The 18931-nt window shown below is 43.9% G+C and overlaps 5 protein-coding genes across 6 annotated transcripts in view; 3 read left to right on the forward strand and 2 right to left on the reverse strand.

The window, feature by feature from the left end:
• Nucleotides 1-18931, forward strand: part of LOC135426891 (uncharacterized) — a 113777-nt gene that overhangs the window by 21294 nt on the left and 73552 nt on the right. The window lies entirely within an intron of this gene.
• LOC135426952 (microtubule-associated protein RP/EB family member 1) lies at nucleotides 964-3956 on the forward strand. Of its 2 annotated transcripts, XM_064680309.1 has the most exons (4): nucleotides 964-1107; nucleotides 2177-2512; nucleotides 2574-3405; nucleotides 3448-3956. In XM_064680309.1, the coding sequence occupies exons 3-4, from the start codon at nucleotides 2577-2579 to the stop codon at nucleotides 3882-3884; spliced, it is 1266 nt and encodes a 421-aa protein (XP_064536379.1). In that variant the 5' UTR covers nucleotides 964-1107; nucleotides 2177-2512; nucleotides 2574-2576; the 3' UTR covers nucleotides 3885-3956. The 2 variants fall into 2 exon arrangements, with proteins under 2 accessions (XP_064536379.1, XP_064536378.1); XM_064680308.1 differs by having other exon boundaries at nucleotides 965-1107; nucleotides 2574-3956.
• Nucleotides 5172-7076, reverse strand: LOC135426899 (uncharacterized). Its single transcript, XM_064680228.1, has 4 exons — nucleotides 6814-7076; nucleotides 6609-6753; nucleotides 5538-6544; nucleotides 5172-5484 (listed from the first exon to the last, which is right to left on the reverse strand). The coding sequence occupies exons 1-4, from the start codon at nucleotides 7006-7008 to the stop codon at nucleotides 5305-5307; spliced, it is 1527 nt and encodes a 508-aa protein (XP_064536298.1). The 5' UTR covers nucleotides 7009-7076; the 3' UTR covers nucleotides 5172-5304.
• Nucleotides 7516-9567, forward strand: LOC135426951 (uncharacterized). Its single transcript, XM_064680307.1, has 4 exons — nucleotides 7516-7831; nucleotides 7895-8039; nucleotides 8101-9086; nucleotides 9144-9567. The coding sequence occupies exons 1-4, from the start codon at nucleotides 7613-7615 to the stop codon at nucleotides 9333-9335; spliced, it is 1542 nt and encodes a 513-aa protein (XP_064536377.1). The 5' UTR covers nucleotides 7516-7612; the 3' UTR covers nucleotides 9336-9567.
• Nucleotides 10098-11099, reverse strand: CHOp24. The gene is made up of 3 exons (XM_064680222.1): nucleotides 10834-11099; nucleotides 10438-10772; nucleotides 10098-10352 (listed from the first exon to the last, which is right to left on the reverse strand). Exons 1-3 carry the CDS (start codon nucleotides 10973-10975, stop codon nucleotides 10203-10205), a joined length of 627 nt encoding a protein of 208 aa, XP_064536292.1. The 5' UTR covers nucleotides 10976-11099; the 3' UTR covers nucleotides 10098-10202.

Here is an 18931-nt window from a genome sequence, read left to right on the forward strand (position 1 = left end):
GATATGGATAAAGATATAGATATAGATATAGATATAGATATAGATATAGATATAGATATGGATAAAGATATAGATATAGATATAGATATAGATATAGATATAGATATAGATATAGATATAGATATAGATATAGATATAGATATAGATATAGATATAGATATAGATATAGATATAGATATAGATATAGATATAGATATAGATATAGATATAGATATAGATATAGATATAGATATAGATATAGATATAGATATAGATATAGATATAGATATAGATATAGATATAGATATAGATATAGATATAGATATAGATATAGATATAGATATAGATATAGATATAGATATAGATATAGATATAGATATAGATATAGATATAGATATAGATATAGATCAATATCAAGATATATTCAAGTTGAGCATATCTAGCGTATGACTATAAAATGTAGGGTATATAGGGTATATAAGGTGCCGTGCTCTGAATGTTCGCATGTGTTTTTCGCATTTCTGGCTAGCTGTAAAAATATTGTGCTTTGATATTTGGATTGATTAGGTCAAGGTTGGGCATGTTTTATTTCACACTCTCGAAAATCGCTTAGTTTTTCGTTGAAAGCAAAATTAAAAAAAGACGTGCCCCTTGATGAATTCTCTTTTCGCTGCTCGATTGAATTCGGTTCTGTCAAATTCCTGCCATTATCCAACCAAGTGAGTAGTCGATGTTAATACCCGGCGTTGCCCGTGTCAAATGAATAATGTTTAAAATACAAGTTGAATCGAATTACTTTGGGTAATTGAACCTTATGCAGATAAAAAGGTGCTCGATTCGGGATTCGGCAGTTGGAATACATGTAACATTAACTTGGCTGTCAATTTTGGCTACACTTCTGGCTAGACTAATATATATATCAAAACATTGTGCAACATGTAAGCATTGGCATTTTCGTCAAAGATTTTTAGTTGTTGCGAGCGACAGCTCGATTCGGTCAGACTACAAAGTAAGATAGATTAATACACAGCACAAAGCAAAATTTTATTTTTTTTTTGTAAATATCTGTTCCTTTATATTCGGCAAGCATTAGCTTAGATAGACTATGCTGTATTTCGATTGATTCTGGTGAGTATTCAATGAAGTACGAATGCCAAATACTCTTTTTTATTTGGTGTCAGTTAATTGCATTAGTTTCAGTTTTATTGGAATTAGGAATTAGGTTTGGGTAAGGGTTAAGGTTTGGTTGTTTTGGGGTCAGTTTTCAAATGGTGGCTACTAGTTTGTGTTGGGGTTAGTTCGGGCTAAGGTTAGTTTTGGGGTCAGTTGTAGTAAAGACAAGTGAGTTGAGTTTAGTTGATGTCGGTATCAATCTGTGCAAGGGTGACTTTTGCGGCTGTGAGGTTAGTTTTGCTTCAGGGTGAGTTTCTTTCGAGGTGAGCTGGTGAAGTTTAAAGGCTGAGTTTAAAGTGAGGTTAAATAAGATAAGCTTCGCTTGGCCAATAAAAACTAGGGTATTAACTAGTCGGGCGTTGTGTCATAAAGCTAGAGGCGATAAAAACATGACATTCAATGGCCGGCTGTGCATGTGTGTGTGGAAAAGCTAAAATGGAAATTGCATTTCTGTTATGAATGCAAACAATTAAAATTTATAAATACAAACACAACTAAAAGCCAAATGCAAACAACCGAATAAAACTCGAGAGCAGCCAGCTAGACAAATAGTTCAATCAAGTCAGGGGATGGAGGGGGGGGGGGGTGCTCTTTGGCTGTTCCCAAGGGGGCGGGGGGATGGATTGTGAAACTGTAAATGATTTATAATTAAATTGCATTTGTTTATATGGAAGAGATAGGGGGAGGGGGGAAGGGGTGTATCATTTGTACACAATTGCATATTGACTTGTTTTGCTTAGTTAAAATAAACATTGGCATATTTTTGTGAAATTTATTTGCTTTACGATTCGAAACTGACACGGACACTCAGTCGAACAGGCATTTTGTGGATTTGAAGTGGGTGGTGAATATTGGGCCAAAGGGTTGCCACACTGCCACACTAAATTTGAATTGTTCGGCAACCCGGCTCACTTTAATATTGAGGTTAGGTTCAATTATTGAAAACTAACCTCAAAGCAAAGTTGTTGCCATCTATCGATTCTCTTCACGATATTCGAATTGTTTCTGTTTTTTTTTCTTTCAGCAAGTAAATTCCCATTTGATCTAAAATAGAACAAAGTTTGAATATTATCATAGGGTATCATAGTGTAGTGTATATGTAATAATATATTTTTTAAATTGGTTTTTTTTGTTTTTTTTTTTTTTTTTTGGTTTTTTATATATTATTGTATAAGCGCCACATTCGAGGTGAGAAACTTATATACGTTTATAGTATAGAGTAGTTAAGGAATTTTGAGAAAAGTTCTTGAAAATCTTTTTCGGACCTACACAAATCGACAAGTTGAGCGGTTATAGCCATGAACGAAGCCTTATCTTCTGGCTACATACAGGGATTACACTAAGTAGAGCTAACTCTCAGGTAAGCAACAGCTGGAATTTGGGGCTGAAATAGCTGCATAATGCTGCCATATGCCCGACAGAATATGGCTCCGCCGAGACCAAGGGCGATTAACGTGGTGGCCACACGCAACTCGAAGCAATGGTCACGCAACGAGATCATATCGTGGATAAACGACACCTTGGACGCGGATGTGGAGAAGATTGAGGACCTGTGCACGGGCGCTGCCTATTGTAATCTGATGGATATACTGTTTGCCGATCTGGTGAAAATGCGCAGGGTGAAGTTTGTGTGCAACCAGCCGACGGAATACATTGAGAACTTTCGGGTGCTCCAGCAGAGCTTTAACGAGGTTCACGTGAACACGCCCATTAACATTGAGCAGCTGGTCAAGGGTAGATTCCAGGATAACTATGCGTTCGCGCTCTGGTTCAGGCTCTTCTACGAGTCCAACTATCATCGATCGCCCGATGGCTACGATGCACGAGCGGCACGCGCCAATATGCCCATCGCCATTGGCCAGGCCAGCTTATATCCGACGTCAATCCGCGCCCGATCCGCGTCGCCGTGCGTACAGCACGAGCCCAGACAGCTGACGCGCAGCAAAACCGTCGTATTGCACGGCTCCCAATCGCAGTCGAGTGCCTGCAGTGAGAGTCTAACGACGACAGCAAGATCAGACGCGTTTACATCCAAGGCGCAGGCGGTTACGGCGCGAGTACAGCCGGGTATATCAAGAGCGCAGCGAGGTACATCCAGAGCTCAGGCAGGCACATCGAGAGAACTGCCCGGTATATCAAAAGTGCAGCCTGGTGCATCACGAGTCCAGGTGGGTACATCAACAGTGCAAGCCAGTACATCACGAGCTCTGGCTTCTACACCAAAAGTTCAGCCCGCTACATCACGTCTACAGCCTGCTACATCACGTGTACAGCCCGCTACATCACGTCTACAGCCTGCTACATCACGTGTACAGCCTGCTACATCACGTTTGCAGCCCGCTACATCACGTGTACAGCCCGCTACATCACGTGTACAGCCCGCTACATCACGTCTACAGCCCGCTACATCACGTTTGCAGCCCGCTACATCACGTTTGCAGCCCGCTACATCACGTTTGCAGCCCGCTACATCAACGACGCAGTCGCAGTTGGATTCAAAAACCCAAGTGCTTGCGCCGCAAATCAAGAATCTGCCATATCTTATATTGCCCATACCCGATTCGCTGACGCCGCGCGGCAATCTGACATTCATCGTGGATCGGACGCTCGAGCCGGCGGAGGAGAAAAAGGGAAAATCGGAGCCAAAAGAATCGACGACGACGTCGAAGTTCTTTCGCTGGTTCGATATGTTCATGACCAAAAAGAGTCAAGGCGACAACGGCAAGAGCTAGTATCAAGCACTTAAGCCCTCGACTACACTGCTTTGGCAATAAAACAAATAATAAACGACTTTAATTTAACAATTTCTTTCAAAGGAATTCGCGTTGAATTTGCGCGCCTTGACGATAACTTTTTTTTGGCATTTTTATCGCTACGCTATAAAGTTATGGCACAGCCTGCTAGGATCTAATACATTATGTTCGCCTTATGGCAGCCGGGTCATGAACCCGGCGAATTGTTTTTGCGTATACTAGTATGCGTGATGTTTAGAACAGCTCCTGCTACACTTAGCCGAGACGCACACCCCGTATTTATTGTTTGTCTATAAAAACGAGACGAAAAATTACTCTTAGAAAAGTCCTGGTAATACTTAGCAAAGACACGCAGCCGCCACATTTGTAGCTTGGCTTGGGCACAGCCCGAGCGCTTAGCAAAGACACACTTTGAGCTCGACATGCATAAACTCTTATACAAAAAGTACTTTCATTTAGGTGTGTGTATATTTAATAAATATTTAATTCAAAATTAATGTTAAGGAACTACTTTTTAACGTATTTTGCATATATAAAAATGGGTATTCCAGTGTATAAGATTCCAGTGAATATGCCAGCGTGTAATGTTCCAGTGAATAATATTCCAGTGTTTAATGTTTACGTTTATAATATTGGGGTGTATATTATTCCATTATTCACATTAGACACTTTTCGCGGAATTCACCCAAGTTTGCTTTGCCGGAGTTTTAAGTGTAAGCTAATTTTAGAAAATTCCAATCATCTTGGTTGGAAGGGTTGTGAAATTCAAAGGTTGTGCGAGCGAAAGTTCATAACGCTGCGTTTCAAAATGAACGTATTTTGAAATATCGCTCTACTATGCGATTCTCATGAATTCAAGTTAAGCCTACAGGCTTACATGCTTGTATGCATATGTGTTCATGTATGTGTATGTATGAATGCTGCATATATATATATATATATATGTGTGTATATATATGTGTATATGCATGTATGTGTCTATCTATATATCCATGCATGCGTGTATGTATGTGTCGATGCATGTATGCACTCTCTACTTTACTATTGTATGTATGTGTGTGTGTATGCATGTATCGATGCATGTGTGTATGCAAGTATCTATATATGGGCTTATTTATGTATCCATGCATGTGTGTATGTATGTGGTTTTTCCCTTACTGAACGCCGACTATCCGCTGCAGAGCCAATAAAATAACACGTACGAAAACATATTGCCCTTCTATGCGATTCTCATGAATTCAATGAAGTCCAGCAGGCTTTCATGCATTGATTATTGCCTTCTCTTTAATTAATCTTCAAGTTGGAATCGCCAATATATATACAATTCTATTTACACATGTATTATATGAATATGGATAGATAGATATGGGGGGATTATTTTGAAAGAGATGGACGACATCTATTTGCAGCTGTTAAGCACACGCTTTGCATACTCGGATATGTGGAGCACACCGTATTTGGGCGAGGCAATGTGTAGATTCTGGCCATTGCAATAGTCCGTATTGATGTGTGGGTTGTGCAGCTCGGCGATCAGCGTGGAGCAGGCCGTGGATGAGTCGCCCGTGGACTTGAGCATTTTCTGCAAAGAGTTAGCCAAGTCACAATGGGAATCAAATGGATGGGAATACTCACCATCCAGAACTCATTGCCAGGCAGGGCATTGCCGTCCCAGGCATAGGACACAACCAGCAGCATGTCGGCATGTTCCGGCTTGGTGAGCTTCTGTGCCGGATTCCGTTTCGACAGGTGCACACATATGCCGCCCTGTGGATGATCCGAGCAGTTGATGACAGCGCCATTGTGCAGGCCACCGCAGCGCTCCAGCTTGAACCAGGAGAAGTGCACGACGCCAATGTGCGTCAGACGTGGGCTGAGTGCACGCAAGCGCTGCTCGAAGGTCTCGAGAAAGATTTGCTCCTGCTGCGGCGCCACCCGCCAGACGCCCAGGCCAAAGCCGACGACATGAACGTAGGCCAACTTGCCGGTTTTGGCGGCGCGCGCCTCCGCCTCCAGTAGCAGCATGTCAAATATGATGGCATAGCGACGCTTCATGACCAGATTATCGAACACATCCTGCTTGTTGCCCGAGACGCCAAAGCGTTTGCCATCGATGCTCACCTCGCTGCGCAGATAATCGCGCGTCTCGTAGTAGCTGCGCCACAGGCGCCGATAGTCCTCGGCGCGCGTCTCGGCCGGAGCATCCGCCGGCTGACCGTAGCCATGCTCCTTGGTGTTCTGCTGGCGCGCAATGACAATGTCCTGGAACTCCATTAGATTGCGGCGCGACAGGCGTGCACCAATCAGGCCCACAATCACGCCCTCCGGCTCCAGGCTATGACGATTGTGGGTCACACGGCCGCAATTGGCGCGCTCGCCCTCATTGATGAACTCCGTGTGCGAGCTGACCGAGAGCAGCGCCGATAGCTTAACCTCATCATAGCTGAGCACATCCTCCAGCAGCAGCGGCGGCTGCTCCTGCCGCGTGCCAATCGGCTCAAAGCCGCTGGCGCCGCGCTCGCCGCTCAGCAGCAGGAACTTGTCGTTGCGCGCAAAGAAGCTGGCGCAGCGCTTGCTCAGCAGACGCTGCACAAAGCTGGTCAGCGAGAGATGCCGATAGACGGGCTGCTCCACTTCGTTGCCTGGCAACAATATTATTTCCAATTAGACATTTTGCCACATCTGTAATCTGTGACGTTCACTTACCCCACTGCCCCTTGTGCTCCAGATACTCTAGATACAGCGCCAGGGTGCGCTCATGCAGCAGCGGATAAACGGAGGCGATCTGCTGTCCAATGCATCCATGACGCGCCTTCGGCTGACTCCGCACACGGCAGCTCTCCACGCCGAACTGTTCGCAAATTCCAATTTTAGCTGAACAGGTCGCTTAATTAATGCATATTCTACGCACCTCGAGCGGAAAGTGCATTGATTTTGCCATAAATGCAGCCACATCGACTGTCCCCTCCGGCTCGGGCATCTTCAGGGATGTGCACTGCTCCAACAGGCGGCGCCCGAAGGGAGTCGGCGGCGTTGGCTGTGAGCTGGCATCGGCCGGTGGCCAAATTGCGTCCACTTCGGCTCCAAATGTTGACATCGTGTCCATCGTTCAATTTCACAATTATATTTAACAAGAAGTTGTCTTGCGTGCGGCATTTTATAAACAATGCATACGCTGTAAACCGTAAATTAAGTGGAGTATATTGACTTTGAGCTTGTGGTTGGGATGCCAGCACTTGCTGCTAGTGTGACCAGCTTTTCATATATTAATAAGCCACAATCAACAGCATAAATACATAAATACAAATTAAATAATTACAAATTGCAACCGCTCAAAATCTTCAAATAGTTGTGATTTTTTGCGTACATTTATTAATACTAATACTATGTATTTTTTTATGCCAGGGTATGGCAAGGTCGCCTACCAGCTGGCGTTATACAGCACTTAATGCGTGCACATGACAATTGCTTATTGCCACCCCCCCCCCCCCCCATCCAACAGGTCTGGTGAAATATGAATCGGCCTGCAATTGGCAACAGCTGCTCGACCGTCGTTTAGCACACTGACACTTTCGCATGCTTATCAACACTTTTGCGCTTGTCAGCACTGGCCGAGCAGTTGCGGCGTATTTGTTTGTTTGTGTTAAGCTTTGCGATGAAATGCAATATAAATATCTATTAATAATAATATTGCCCGCTTTTTAGAGGTAATGCGCAAGTTATTTCAAAATTTAAGCGACAAGCTTCACATCAGCAGCCGCAGCAAAATGACGCAGCTCTGGCCCAATCCGGTAGCTCAGTTGCCCAACCCAAGCGACTTTGCCAGGCAACAGTTGGCCATTTGCAAGAAACTGGATAAACCACGCACAAAGCCCGATGCTGTTGATTTGGATAAGTTTATGGCGGTTTCTGACAGCTTTCCCATTGAGGTAGGTCCTACGATGCATCCAAATTTGCGGATGCATCCAACCTAAGATCTCATCTATCGGCAGTTTGGCACCGACAGCTCCCGGGTGAAGTCGCAGCCGTTGGAGCGCCGCCAGCTGATACGCCAGCAGATAGCATCCGCCTATCCGATTATACACGAGCTCACACTGTTTCTCTACCTCGACTTTCTGGAGCACAAGCAAAAGTTCGGTTAGGATATAGCATTGGGTATTCGCCTATCAAATATCTTATTGTTGGTTTCTTTGGACAGGCAATGCCCATGAATTGAATGTTTATCGGAATCTTTCGCTGGTGGAATTTGTGCAGCGCTTGCTCAGCAAGCGTTGTGTATATTTCTTTACCTCGTCGGACGCGTTTATGCTGCTGGACGGCAGCAGGGGAGAAGGTGGCTTTGAGCGGATCGGCACCAGCACAGAGCGTGCTCCACTTGTGCTCGAGAATGTGCTCAGCTATGATGAAATCAAGCTATCGGCCTTGCTCTATGCGTCCACGCACTCGGAATTCATTAATGACGGCTCGCGCGCAAATGCAGGCAAAGTGGAACCGGACAAATCCAAGATTGAGACCGAGGGCGTCATCATGGGCCTAATTGGGGCGCGCTTCGAGCGTAGCAATGTCATGGAGTGCGAGGATATATTGATAACGCCAGAGCAAAATACTGCAGACCGAGGCTATGGAACCAGAGGCAGCGGTAATCGGGCGCAGGACTATCGTCGCATATGGCGCCAGTTCTATGCGGAGCCCAAGGACTACTGCTACAATGATGTCCAGGCGGATGGCAAGCGCTTCATAGAGTTGGATAGCAAGATGCTGTTCGACAAGCTTGTTATGAGCAAGCGCTACGCCATCAGCTTTGATACGCTGCTACTGGAGGCGGAAGCACGCGCCGCCAGGGCAGGCAAACCGGCGTACATACATGTCGTGGGCATTGGCCTGGGCGTATGGAAGGTGTCGCCGACGCAGGAGGAGATCTTCTTCGAGACTTTTGAGCAGCGTTTGCGTGCACTCAGTCCGCGTCTGACGCACATTGGCGTCGTGCACTTCTCCTGGTTTCATCTCGACAAATGGGGCGGCTTGCATGATGGCGCCTGCATAACGGAGCCCCAACATCCGCAGGGCGGCATTAAGGTGCACATCTCCGTGCGCAATCCGGCCGACAAGCTAACGGAGAACATGCTGCCCATTGTCACATACGCCTGGGATGGCAACGCCCTGCCGGGCAACGAGTACTGGGCGGTAAGCAGCTCGGCCCAACAGAGGAGTTCTATTATTCAAATATTTATTTGCTTTTAGCAAATGCTTGTTGGCACTGGCGATCCGGCAGCAGCGTGCTCCACGCTCATAGCCGAGCTCCAGAATCCGCACATTAACGCGGACTATATGAACGGCAACAATCTGCACATTGCATCCATGCAACACGGCGTCCTCCATATTGCTGACTATGCAAAGACGGTGCTCGACTACGGCAGAAGGTCCGCGACTTGAAAGAGACACATAAACGATTATTGTAAGCCCCGCCAAGTAGAGGATGACTGCATTTGTTAATCGTATATACTTTAATCTATATATGCATATATATATATATATATCTATCTATCTTTATTATATGCTCATCTTTGTCTAATTTGTGTAATTTACGCTTGAAGCGAAGTAGCACGCAGATCTGTCTTTTGTTTAATTGCAAAATGCATCTAAAATATATTACATATAATGATTACGTGATAGTAATTTTGTAATTTGATAACAAAGTTTTAAAAAAGATCAGGATTTATTGCACAATGCTCTGAAATTTCTAATTGCAGGCAGAAAATGTTTGGTTGTTTAAGATAACTATGTGCATTTTGTAATTGCCAAATTTTGCTAATTTATGTGACATTAATTTTTTTAAATTATCCATCTTTAATGCAGCTTCAGATTTATAGCAAGATTTTATATACATATCAAAAAAATTCTACAGCATATGGCGTATGTATTAATACTATCCATATTTTTTGGGGACGATTGTAAAAATGTCCACAAAATGTTAATTACAAATTGATATAGGTATATAGGTATATATATAGGTATATATATGACAACGCTGGCCATGCTCCACCTGAGTTCGGTAAGACATCGTAAATAAGCTTAAATTCCAAACACTTGTCTAAATAAACCTGCTTAAGTCGTGCTAGGCAGTCTTTGTCGAAATTTCGAATTGGGGGGGAGGGCTGCCCGCAGAAGTGAAAGAAATGAATGTTTAGCTGTTGCTTAAATTTGTTACAAAAAAGGTATTTAATAAATCATTTAAAATTAGGCTGAGACACTGCAACACATTCGCTCTCTGTACACGCGCACGCACAAGGCGCACAGGGATTACACAACGCGCTTGACCTCAAAGAAGCGTTTGAGGTAATACACCTGGCCGACGGTCATCAGAACCAGGACGAGGGCCTCAAATGTCGACCATAGGACGACACGCGAGTTGGTGCTCTCGTTGACCGAACGATGAATCTTGTCGCGCACCTGCAACAACAATAACGCAACAAAAGAGACAGTGTGTCAATTAGTGGCATGTTGCAACTTGCAGCTGGCAACAGCTGGCACTCACATGCATGTACTCCTGCTCGTGCTTGACGCTGGTCAGCGTGCCGGATAGCTCGCGTATCATGTCCTCGAGCTTGGTGTGGCCCACCTCCTCTTCACCGGGTGCGCCCGGTGCACGCTGCGGCGCATCGCCCATTTCAATGGAGAACATGACCAGTTTGGGTGTCATGCTGCTGCGCTCGTTATTGAAGCAAACGGTATAGACACCCTTGGCAGGCGCAACGAATGTGTATTTGCCCGAAGATTCCTTTTCGCTTTCGTGCATGACATGCTGATCGGGCCCGGTGATTTTGATGTCCACATCCAGAAAGCCGCCCTCAATCACCTCGAATGTTACGCCTGCAATTGGACACTGTTATTCTGCGTAATGGCAGTGTATTTTTGACAGGGGTTTACTCACCGAATTTTGTGCCACCTTCGACATTCTCGAAGAAACATTCCTCGTTATGCGCGTCCACACTGACAATGAAGGCCTGGCCCGCTGTTGACAGCAGTATTAGGCCACATAATGTGAGCAGTACTTTGGCAACTGTTGTTTGCATTGTGGTGTCACTGCTTTAAGCTGATTTTCTTATAGTTTTTGCGTGGAAATTGTTGTAAATTTTCCAAACAGCGGCAGCCACGTAGTTGTACTTGTGTCGATTGGCAATCCCGATAGTCGTCTGTGCTATCGAGCTGGCAACTGGGTATTGTCGCTGTCGCCATAAAAATACTAGCATTCAATTTGGACTTTAAAACGGGCACACACAAAACTTAAAGTGTGCGCTAGCATTCAAATAAGTAAACTAACATAATAGCATAATCAAACGTTATAATTGATAAGACTATACGAGTGAATTGTTCAGGTAAACATGAAATATGCATAAATACGTCATTAAGAGATTTGTTTCAAAATGCAAAGTGTTTCAAAGCCTATAAACACCTAATTTGATACCTTTAAATACCACTGCTGCTTATTAAGCATTATTATATAGTATATTATTAACTGAGTGCTTTCTAAATGTTAAATTGTATATGTTATTAGATATATTTTTAAGGCAGCTTAGCGCGCGCTGTCATAACAGGCCTTTAACAGCCGCATAGCACTGTTAAGTATCGACAGTGCAGTAAAAATACTGAATGTTATCGATGTTTGCCGTTTTTGTGGGCATTTTGTGCTATTGCAAAATATAGTCGAGACAGCTTTATTTTGAATCTGCAAATTAACAGTTAGCTGTAAACCTTTAAGCCAGTCGGATGCTGTGCACGCAAAAGCGAAAAATTCAACGCGCTTCAAATAAATACAATAGACTTTGGATCACGTGCATATTGTCCTTATATTGTTATTCAATTTTTTTGTTGTTGTGGTCGTTCGAGTGCAGTGAACATACAATTTGTGAATTGATAATTGTTGTTTAGGTGCGACAAAGTGCGCCAAGCAGTGTTGAGCGCATCAACCAAACATAATTCCAAGCCAAATCATAAACAAAAACAATGCCTGGCCGATGCCATGGCTACTGATTTGGACGCCACGTGCAGACGGCGTCGCCGCCAGATTCAGCGACAATAGTTGGTACATATATTGCCGACAACAACAATATTATTAACAGCAGCAGCAGCAACAAAAACAACAGCAACAACAACAATAGTTGCTGACCATAAAGTCCAAAAGCTGAAAGTGGCGCCGCAGCATCTTTAAGTGTTTTGGTCACACCATAAATCAAGTGACAGGCGGCCCCGCGAACGGCGCGCATAAACAAAACTCATTTGCACACGTTGTCCTTAGTGCCGTGTCCTTTTGTCGCAGCAGCGGCAGTGCATAAATTTGCCAACAGTTGGCAGCGCCGCACGCACACTGTCCACCGACGCCATCGGAAGTGGGGGTAAGTCTTGAAATATTATATATATACAAATATATATATTTAGAAATATATATTGCATACTTTTGTGCCGCACTTTGGGCAATTGTTGGCAATGCGCTCGCATTTTGCGCCACTGTGCGCTCACATATTCAAAATTGTGTCGCTGCGAGAGTACCGTTATGTAGCCCAGCACGCATTTAATGAGCTGGCAAGCAGAGGGCGCCGCAAAGCGCCGTTAGTTGACATAATTTGACAAATACAGTTAATCGAGTGTCCGTCCGCCATTTCCCTGTCACATTCGGCTAGAAACAGGTGAAAACATACGATTTCGACTGCGCTTATTAATTTTAATTAAAACGAATTAAAATTGGGCCAAACGGGTAACGGTAATTAGCATTGTTGCAGCTTTTGGTTATTTCCTTTTGCTCCTGCAAAACTGTGGCCAGAACAGCAACAGCAACAACAGCAGCAGCAGCATCTACAACACTAGCCACCTCCCCCCCTGCCCCTCCCCCCTGCCGCTTCATACCCTTCTTTCGGCTTTGCCCGCGTCTTAGCGTTTGCATTTTTGCCTGATTTATGCCAAAGGCAACAAAAAACGCAAAATTATGATAAATCGCCACAAGTCGAAAATGTTGAGCAAAAAAGTAAAGCGCAAAAAAATATAAATAAATATGTAAGCAAAGCAAGTAAAGAAATTGCCATGTTTTATCCATAAATTTCGTGTACATATTTTGGCACCGTTATCCCCTTGTCGCAATTATAATATACAAATTTGGAACCAACATAAACATAAATTTTGAAAAAATCGACTGCTGAAAGCTAAGCGAAATGTTATAAATTTTAACGTTCATAACCTTGGCGCGGGGCATTACGATCTCGCGATGATAGGGAGGGAGAGGGCCAGAGAAAGTTGTCGTCCAGAAAGTTGTCCCTTTCTTTTGTGTGTGTGTATTAAGAAGAGAGGGGAATAAACAAGAAGTGTGCTCAGGCGAGAGAACGAGAGAGGAAGAGTGATAGAGAGTGAGTGGGATAGATATAGAGATTGAGAAAAATAAGTGAGAAAGATAGAGAGAGAGAGACAGAGCAGAGGGCTAATGGGAGGAAGGAAGACAGACAGAGAAAGAGGGAAAAATATAAGATGAAAAAAGCTAACAGAGAGGAAAAGTGTTGGAGTGAATGGGATAGAAACAGAGATAGAGAAACATGAAAGAGAGCGACAGTCAAGATAAAATTGTTGAGCCGAAGACGGAGACAGAGAAGAAGAGAGGGATAAGAAGAAAAAAGTTAAGAGAGATATGAGATATACTCCACCATATCGTACATTAAAGGAAAGAGAGAGAGAGAGAGAGAGAGAGAGAGAGAGAGAGAGAGCGAAAGAGAGCGAAAGATGGAAAGAGAGAGAGAGAGAGCAAGATAGAAGTAGAGAGGGAGACGGTGAGAGAATGAGAGAAAGAGAGAGGCAGATAGAGAGAGAGAGAGAGAGAGGCTGATAGAGATAGAGAGAGGCAGAGAAAGAGAGAGAGAGTGAGAGAGAGAGAGAAATAGAAAGAGATAGAAAGAAAGAAGGAAAGTGAGCGAAAGATTGAAAGATAGAGGGAAAGATAGAAGGAGAGAGGAAGAGAGTGAGAGCGAGAGAAAGAGAGACAGCCAGATAGAAAGAGAAATAGAGAGACAGGCAGAGAGAGAGAGAGAGAGAGAGAGAGAGAGAGAGAGAGAAGCAGCAAAATGTCCCGTTTAGTTTCTTTGTATATTAGGAAGAAAGGGAAAGAGCCACAAGTGTGGTCAACAGATAACAGACCGATAAAGAAAGGGAGAGAGGCAAGAAGCGAAAGAGAGAGATAGAGTATATATGTGATGCGCACATCTTGTCCCATTTACCCCGCATCGGTTCTCAAATAACTCATGGGTTAAACAACCCGACTGACTGCCAAAGCATGGATTTCTGACAAGAGGATGTCAACGAAATGTCAAGAATGCGTGAAATTGTGACAACGGGATTGGGCTGTTACATTTTTCTGTTATCTATGTAGATAAATTATTTGTTAGTTAGTTTTATTAGATACATAATTGTCGTGTTTGAAAAGGTGTGTGGCAACATTTAACAGCAGCTATTCAGTTTGACAGGAACTCGCAATATAGAGGGTTTTCATGTATTAATCATTTAGTTTAATTTGAAATGCTGTTTCAGTTTTGGGTGCCAGTTAAGCTACGGGCTTAATGCGGCCAGTTCCGAATTCGGCAGCCGAAATGGACGGTGCGACATGAAGGAAATCGTTTGGACGCATTTACATGCGCTCATTTGGGCCAAAAGTTGTCATTGGTTTGGCTCATTAATATGAAATGGTCAGTCAAAACTGCAGCAATTAAATATGCAATCTGTGGTCACCTTTAAACCGAGCTGAAAGCGAGACAGGCAGTCGGAAAGAGAGAGTGGGAGAGGTGGGGAGAGGTGGGGAGAGGGGTAAGCGTGGCAGTGCGTGTGTAAGCGAGACACACAGCTGTACCGCAAAAGTCATGGAGCTGAAAGCGGGCCCAACGCTTGACTGATTTAATGCATGTCAAAGTGTCAAAATGTGAAATGCACAAAGGAAATGGCCACGCCCCGAACACCGCCCCGAACACCGCCCCGAAGACCGCCCCGAAGACCGCCCCTCACCCCATGCCAGGCCAGCCCCAAGTGGGGCGGGACCGCAATGACCAAATGGGTGACACACAGCCAAACAATTATAAATGATAAATGCCCGGCCCAGTGAAAACGAGAAACAAATAATAGCGCGTAATGGCAGCGACTGACCGACTATTAGATACCCTGTATGCAGCAGAGTAAGCGTATGGGCCATTTCTGCATTCCCCAGCATCACATTGTCTCTCTCGCTCTCTCTCTCGCCCTCTCTCTCTCTCTCTCTCTATCCGATTGCTATGCTATTTGTATAGCTTGAAGATGGCAGTTTAAATTCTGCATTTAGATATATACATCTTAGGACGCATATATTCCAATTCCTGCGCAAAACGGGGCTGAAGTATTTACATTGTGAAGTATTCTTAATCGGTGTACAGCTTACGAGAACAGATATACAAAATAAGGGGACTCTAGCTAAATGCTAGGCTCCAAAATCGAAATTTATCGATAATACCTGCTGCAACTGAGATATGACAAGAAGTTCTATTTTCAAAAGTCTTATAACTTGCGACATATATAAAAGGAAATCATGTTGAAAATCGATCGATTTATCGATTCGATCTAATTTGGTATTATGAGAAGTCATAATTCATATAGTTTTGAAATTTAGTATATGTAGCTTACGTAATCCGAGCGATGCTCTAAAAGAAACGAGGCTGATAACCGATATTTATCGATAATAAGAGAGCGGAAGAAAATAAGCTATCTGCAACTATTGAGATTTATTTTTAATAGTCCCCATACAAAGTGCCTGCAGCGATCGCAATTTGCGAGATATACAAAAGAAATCATATCGAATATCGATATTTATCGATTCAATCTACTTTGGTATTATGAGAACTTAAAATTCTTATAATCTCCCAATTTGGTATATGTAGCTAAAACAATCCTCGTCAGGCGATAAAAACACTTAAGCTGAAAATCGATATAGATATCGATATCGATTTATCGGTTATAAGAAAACCAGATCAATTGTTAGAAAAATATAAAAAAGTTAAAATACTGTAGCTTTACTATCCCGCTACAATAAACTCCTATTCAGTCTTATTTAATGCGTACAGGGTATTTAGAGTGAAGAGTGCTGCGGTTGGGGTCGAGGGGAGGGGGACGGGGGACGGGTTGGGGTAATGCTATACAGTTGCTTAACATTTTCTACACACATATATTAAAGTTAATTTGGCTCAGCTCATTAATAAAACAACACCCCTCTGCCCCCTCCCCGGCACACCATCGCACACACACACACTCGCACACACAGGCAGAGCCACATCAACAGTTGCTCAAACTTTAAAATGTTGTTGTCCTTCTTCCGCTGAGGCTGACAAATGACAGGCGCTTGCATAATTTATGCATAATAAACCGAAGCGACGGTTAAATCAACTTATTAAAAATACGCAACAACTATAAATAACAAAAATAGCTAGAGTGACAGAGAGAGGGTGGAGCGGAGGGGGAAGGCTGGAGAGAGAGAGGGAGAGAGAGAGGGAGAGAGAGGGAGGGTAGCACAACTTTTATTGTGTTTTGTTTTTTTCCCATACAAGTGGCCGCGAAACTGAAGCGCGAGTTTTTCGTGCCGACCAACAATTTGGTGTCGAGTGGCAACAACAACAACAACAACAACAACAGCGACAACAACAACAGCAGCGACAACGATTACAACTAACGGTAATAGCTGTACATGACAACCGACCAAAACTGTTGGCATAATATTAGTAACAACAACAGCAGAAACAGCCAACAGCTTGTCAGAGGCAGCTGCTTGCGATGCGCTCACAAAAAGTCTCTCAACTTGGTTAACACGTTTGCCGGCACGTGGCGCATTTCGTGCTTTTGTTGTTGTTGTTATTTTCGTAACAACAAGTTGCAAAGCTTTTAACAACATGCTGAGTGCCCGTTTAGAAAAGCAATTGCATAAAGTTGGTTTTAGATGCGTTTGAAAAGTCAAAAGTGCAACGTTTACGAATGCGGCACAAAGCGTAATTGATAAAACCAAACATAGCGAGAGCACACTAGCGCTCAAATGTCAGCCGATCGTTTTTTTTTGCCAAGCACTTTACCAGGTACTTGCGTAATTTACCTTTTTAGCATTCATTGCAAAGGGATTTGCAAGCGCTTAAGTAGCAACAATTTCAAGGCTCCAGCTGCTGGAATATGTATTTTCAATGCGTAAGCTTTGAATCAAAAAAAACCCCAAATAGAAGCCTAGAAAAAATGTTTATGGTATCTATGCTATAATGTTTACAATATTGTTTCAAATGCAAGCAACGATCTTCCCGATTTAAAGTCCTAAGTCATTTTTTCAGTGTTGTCATCCTCGCCAGCTTATCGATTACTAAGCGCAGCCAACTTCACGCTGTTGACAGCCTCGCCTGTTATCGATTAGAGTTGAGTTAATGCTCAAATCTGAGCTGTTGTTATATTGTGTTTGTTAGATTTCTAAGAGTTAAACCACATTTTGTTGGACAGTTAATAGACGACCAGTGTTGCCACCTTGTTTAGACTGGCCTGACTGTTAGGGCATTAAAGTGTTCGTTGTGCTGCACTTTCGATTTCTGCTCAAATTTATAGTTATTGTTGTTGTGGCAGTCGCTGCTTGCTTAGCTAAGCGCTTCCCATTGCTTTGCTGATTTATGCGCCCAAACAGTGCATGCTAAAAACACGCACACACACGCACACACACGCACGCACACAGAGCAGCACTCGCAGTGCTGTTCAAACTGTAAGCAATGCACACACATAAATTAAGGTAAAGCAACTCTTCGCTGGCTCCTGTGAGCCGTCTCGCTCTCCCTCCCCTCCCCCGCTCGCTCTCTCTGTGTGTAAGCGATGCGTTTTCTTAACCTTATTTTTGTGTGCACTACTTAAACACACACACACACGCACACGCACACACACGCACACACGCGCGTGCACACGTAAAGTTGCACCCACTTGAATATTGCCATTTGACCCTGGCTGAGCACCGCGATGATGATCGGCCTGATAATGATAATCATGTTGATATGTGACTTCGACGGCAAAGCAATTTTGCAAATTGCACAAACACGACACACACACGCACACACACACACACACACATACAGGCGGCTGATGGTAACTGTAAGCGTTAGCGTGCCGTTATTTCTGCACGCACACACACACTTGGTCGCACGGTGCGTATGATTAATTTAAATGCAATTCTATTTGCATAGTACAGCAACAGACAAACACACACACGCACACACACACGCACAGTCAGCTGCAGCATACTTCACTTCACTTCACGTCTCTTCTCTGCGCTTCTCACTTCAAGCAATATTTGTTTTTGTTGTTTTTTTGCTTTTCTTTTGCTGCTCAACCATTGACATTTGCCTTGCCCCTTCCCCACACTCCCGTGTGTGTGTGTCTTATGCTAATGTGTTTGTTTCTTGAAGCATGCGCTGCATAGCATTCAGGGGGCCGCTCTGCCCCACGCCCCCCTGGATGCCTGAATGACTGTTTGGCTGCTTTTGTTTTCACTATTTGTTTGCTTAAAGCGCTTGAAATCAATTAAATGCATAGTTTCGAGTTGCTCGAGAGTCCGCACGCTCTCCTGCTCTCTTGACAATTCCAGGGCCAGCCAAAAATGCTGCTGCATACTTTTGTGCGCTCGGCACAAACATTTTTATGCGCCACGCTCGAATTCATTAGCACGCAAAAGTTAAGTTTTGCCAGCCGCTGCTCAGCCACTTGAGTCCTTTCGCCTTCTACTTTTCATGCTGCCCCCCTGCACGCCGCACCTACCCCCGCTAACTGCTCCGTTTGGCAGTCGTAACTGTCAGTGCGTCTGTCTGCTTGAAGTGTTTAGCTTATTGAAAAGTTTTCATTTTGGCGTCGCGCTCACGTTTAGCGTAAAGTTGCAGCCAAAGGCTCAACTTTGTGGCATGCTGCGGCCAGGTGGTCGGCGAGGTAAGGGGTCTGGGGTCGCCTCAAATACCCAAATGACAAAGTGAAGT

The sequence above is a fragment of the Drosophila montana genome, unplaced genomic scaffold (genome assembly GCF_035044405.1).
Source record: "Drosophila montana isolate Dmon_TW-CO22-7 unplaced genomic scaffold, ASM3504440v1 contig_2106_1, whole genome shotgun sequence".
NCBI lineage: Eukaryota > Metazoa > Arthropoda > Insecta > Diptera > Drosophilidae > Drosophila > Drosophila montana.